Here is a 3,814-nt window from a genome sequence, read left to right as displayed (position 1 = left end):
CCACTTCGGACACAGGCCCAGGGCCGGGCGAGCCGAACACGAGCCGGATCTGGGCTCGCTCAGGCTCGGCTCGTTTACAGCCCTAAGGGCGACGAACCAGAACCCTAAACCAGCGCGAGAGAAGGCAAGGCAGATTGAGGGCATCTCCGGAATTCCTAGGGCAACACGGATGGGTAACGACGGACGCGGGGCTCGGACAACGTCGAACGACATAAATGAATTAACGAACGCGGACGCAGTGCAGGATCGTTACGCAGGTGCGAACGCTTTAAACAAACAGGGAGACGCTCTCAATAAGCTGCCCCTAAAGGGGCCTAAACCTTTAAAAGCGAACAATCGCTTTCTTACACCAAGCTTAGTTATTGGTTTACAAATATTTGGATATGTCTATTTAATTCATTAATTTATTTTTTTTTATAAATATAAATATACAAATTTATGATTTTCATATGGGCAAATATATAAGAATGTTTTTAAAAAAATCCTTACAAAATTACTAATTATATTTGCAATTTTGCATGCACGTGTACTTTCTTTGCAAAGACTTGTGCTACATAGAGGAGATAGACAAGTCTAGCTCCTACTGCGACACGAACTATCCTCAGTACCCGTGCGCGGCGGGGAAGAAGTACTATGGACGCGGCCCACTACAGATATCGTGGAACTACAACTACGGCCCGGCGGGCCAAGATATCGGGTTTGATGGGCTGAACTCGCCGGAGACCGTCTCGAGTGATGCCGTCATTGCATTCAAGACGGCTCTCTGGTTCTGGAAGACTAACGTGCATGGTGTTGTCGGTCAGGGCTTCGGTGCAACCATACGTGCCATTAATGGCGCCTTGGAGTGCAATGGGGGGAACACCAGTGAGATGAATGATCGTGTCAGTATATACAAGAATTATTGCAGTCAGTTTGGTGTGGATCCCGGAAATAATCTCACGTGCTAAATGTGTGTACGTGTGTGTACGTGTTACGTGTGCTTGTGTATGTGTTACGCGTGCGTGCGTGCACGCGTGTAACATAATCTCACGTGCTAAATGTGTGTACGTGTTACGTGTGCGTGTGTATGTGTTACGTGTATGTACGTGTGTGTGTGCATGCATGTGGGTAAAAATAATGAAATGAGGAGGGGAACATGGACGATGATGTTCGGGGTGATGAATAAGTGGTGAGAATTGAGGTTGGAAGCCACCAAGAAATAAGTTTCATTTTAATAAAATTTATGTTTATTTATTTTTCAGGCTTTTACATATATATATATTAAATATTTATCACATTTTAATAGTTAAATATATATTTTCGTGTGTAAAAATGAAAGTTTAGGTGTGAAATAGGTAAATCCATAAGAATTGGGTTCAAAATTATTTTGAAAATTCTGATTGTACCGAGGATTGATTCGACAATGAATCGGTTCTTCGGCATGTCTGGTTGGGTTCAAAATTATTTTTTTTTTGCACGAAATGGACTTGAATCAATGAACTGATGAAATTGATTGGGGTTCTATGAATATGATAATTTTAATATTAATCAAATTTTTTGACTCTTTTGATGTTGATTGGATGGTTAAAAATAAAATATTTTGTTTAAAAATATAATCCTAAATATTAATTTATAATTATATTCAAAATATTTTCAAGCTAAGTCTTGAATTAATATATAGTATATGAATCGACGAAAATATATTTATTGTATCATGATTATATCTGTTGCATGTTGGAAAATTCGTAAAAGCAGAGTGATGATTACACACACGCACACATGCCCGCACACGCACACACACACACACACATTACTTTTTATACGAAAAACCTGAAAGAGAAAAAATCATGGAGCTTGGCCTAGTTAAAGTAATTCACTATGCAATCAAGGGTATAAAGATTCTTTTCACCTAAATTAGAAAAGATAAGATCACAAAAATATGTTAAAATTGTAAATAACTGAATAGATATAATTGTATAAAGATAGTTGAGATTATAACTATAGTAATATGACTATAATTAAAAATCTTATTTGGGTTATCGAAGTCGGCTATAAAAGTTGTAGTTGACTATAGAAGTCATAATTTATGACAATAACAACCATGATCTATAAGAAAAACTATAGTTGATTATGGATGTCAAAGTTGATGGAAATAACAACCATATTAGAGATACCATAGTTGTAGTTAAAGGAATCGATGCAACTAGCTACAATATTTGTAGTTGTAGGAGACTTACTGATAGTAGTAGGGCTATCGAAGGCATAGTTGGGGACATATAGTGACTAGCTGTTGACGACGACCTCTGGTAGCTGATAGTGAATTTTGACGGCCAGTGACTAACTCTGTTTTGTTAACAACAAACTTTGGTGACCGACAACAACTGTCAGGACATCAAATGTTAAGTTTTAGTAACTAGTTCACCCTATTATCTTCAACTCCAACTCTTAAGTGAAGGAGGTTGATCTATTTATATTTTTTTAGACTTTTTGTAACATTTAAGTGATTAATTATATAAGAATTGAAAGATCTTTAGTCCATTAGACTCATCTACTTTAGAAATTCGATTTAAATAAAAGCATGCTAGTTTTTAAAATTGTTTGGCCTTCAAATTGATGCACCAAAATCTTTGACTACACTTCTAGTGACCCGGTGTGGATCAATTTTGATGTCACTAAATTTATCACTTTGAGGTGCTTGATTTGACCATAAATTTGTTGAAATCAAAGACTAGAAGTAATTAGCATTCATATGATCTGCTCAGAGTAAATTTTCTTAATCTTTTATTGATGAGAGGCACAAAAAGAAAAAGAAAAAAGACGAATATGAGATCATTGAATTTCTCCAATAAAAATTTATCATTATCATTATGGTGGAAGCTGAAGCATCATAAACATGAATAGTTATCATTTGGGCAAATATGTAATTAATTTTCACATTTTTTTCTCATGTGATTTATGTTTTAGTCAGTGCTTATATCCCTTAAAATTTGTTGATTAACGACTAAAATTTCAGTCATTTAAAAAATTTGTTGATTAACGACTAAAATTTCAGTCAGTAAATGTTATAGCTGAAATTTTAGGCGTTAATAAGCTGGAAAACTATATGAAATCAAACACGAAGATAAAAAATCTCAATCTTCTTCCCTCTACATTGATTTTCTCTCTTGTCGATGCCCTCGAGCCTCGGCGATGACGACTTTGCTCGGCGCTGGCAAGAAATCCAAACCTTGAGAAAGGTAACCCTCATATTTCTCTCTCTCCCCCCTTTTTGGTTGGAATTTTGCCTCTCGCCGATGCGATTCAATTCCTCGACATAGATTCCTTGTTGACGACCTCGACAAGGAGTCCAAACACACCACACTGATGTGAAGGAAATGTGTAGTACTATGTCGTATATTTTCTCGATTATTTGTGTCATTTTTATGCTCTTTCGGCGTATAATTGGATCTATTTACAGCAAAGTCATGCAAAGTCCCCACCACAATTTCAATATCTTTTCATCAGACTCCAAGGCAAGTGAGCCAAATGAAATGAAATACCAAGTATTAATTATAAAACTAGCAATCAATATGGGACTAAAATATTGCTAAGAATGCAGAAAAGTAGGTGAAGTGTTTCTGGTATCATTTCATTCTGATACATCCTCTTGCAAAATGTTACAAAAAGTTCTATTTGTTTGCCGTCCAAGACACAGACCATTGCATTTGGCTTGAAAATTGTAGATATTGCACTTGTTGCCACTTATGGTGGTTTACCTTACGTACACTATACTTTGTTATTGAGCTATGATGATTTCGAGAGGCGACATGATAACTCGATTGTTTTCATAAATCTT

General features: G+C 36.3%; 1 protein-coding gene across 1 annotated transcript in view; it reads left to right on the top strand.

Moving 5' to 3' along the window:
• The window catches only part of LOC110023764 (chitinase 5), a 2,936-nt gene extending 1,721 nt beyond the window's left edge, over positions 1 to 1,215 (top strand). The window contains exon 2 of the mRNA XM_020723331.1: positions 544 to 1,215. Coding sequence (XP_020578990.1) covers positions 544 to 947 — 404 coding nt within the window. The 3' untranslated portion in view covers positions 948 to 1,215. The remainder of the gene's footprint in view (positions 1 to 543) is intronic.
• The last annotated feature ends 2,599 nt before the right edge of the window (positions 1,216 to 3,814 follow it).

The sequence above is a fragment of the Phalaenopsis equestris genome, unplaced genomic scaffold, assembly GCF_001263595.1.
Source record: "Phalaenopsis equestris unplaced genomic scaffold, ASM126359v1 Scaffold000229, whole genome shotgun sequence".
Taxonomy (NCBI): domain Eukaryota; kingdom Viridiplantae; phylum Streptophyta; class Magnoliopsida; order Asparagales; family Orchidaceae; genus Phalaenopsis; species Phalaenopsis equestris.
This window is presented reverse-complemented; position numbering and strand designations above follow the sequence as displayed.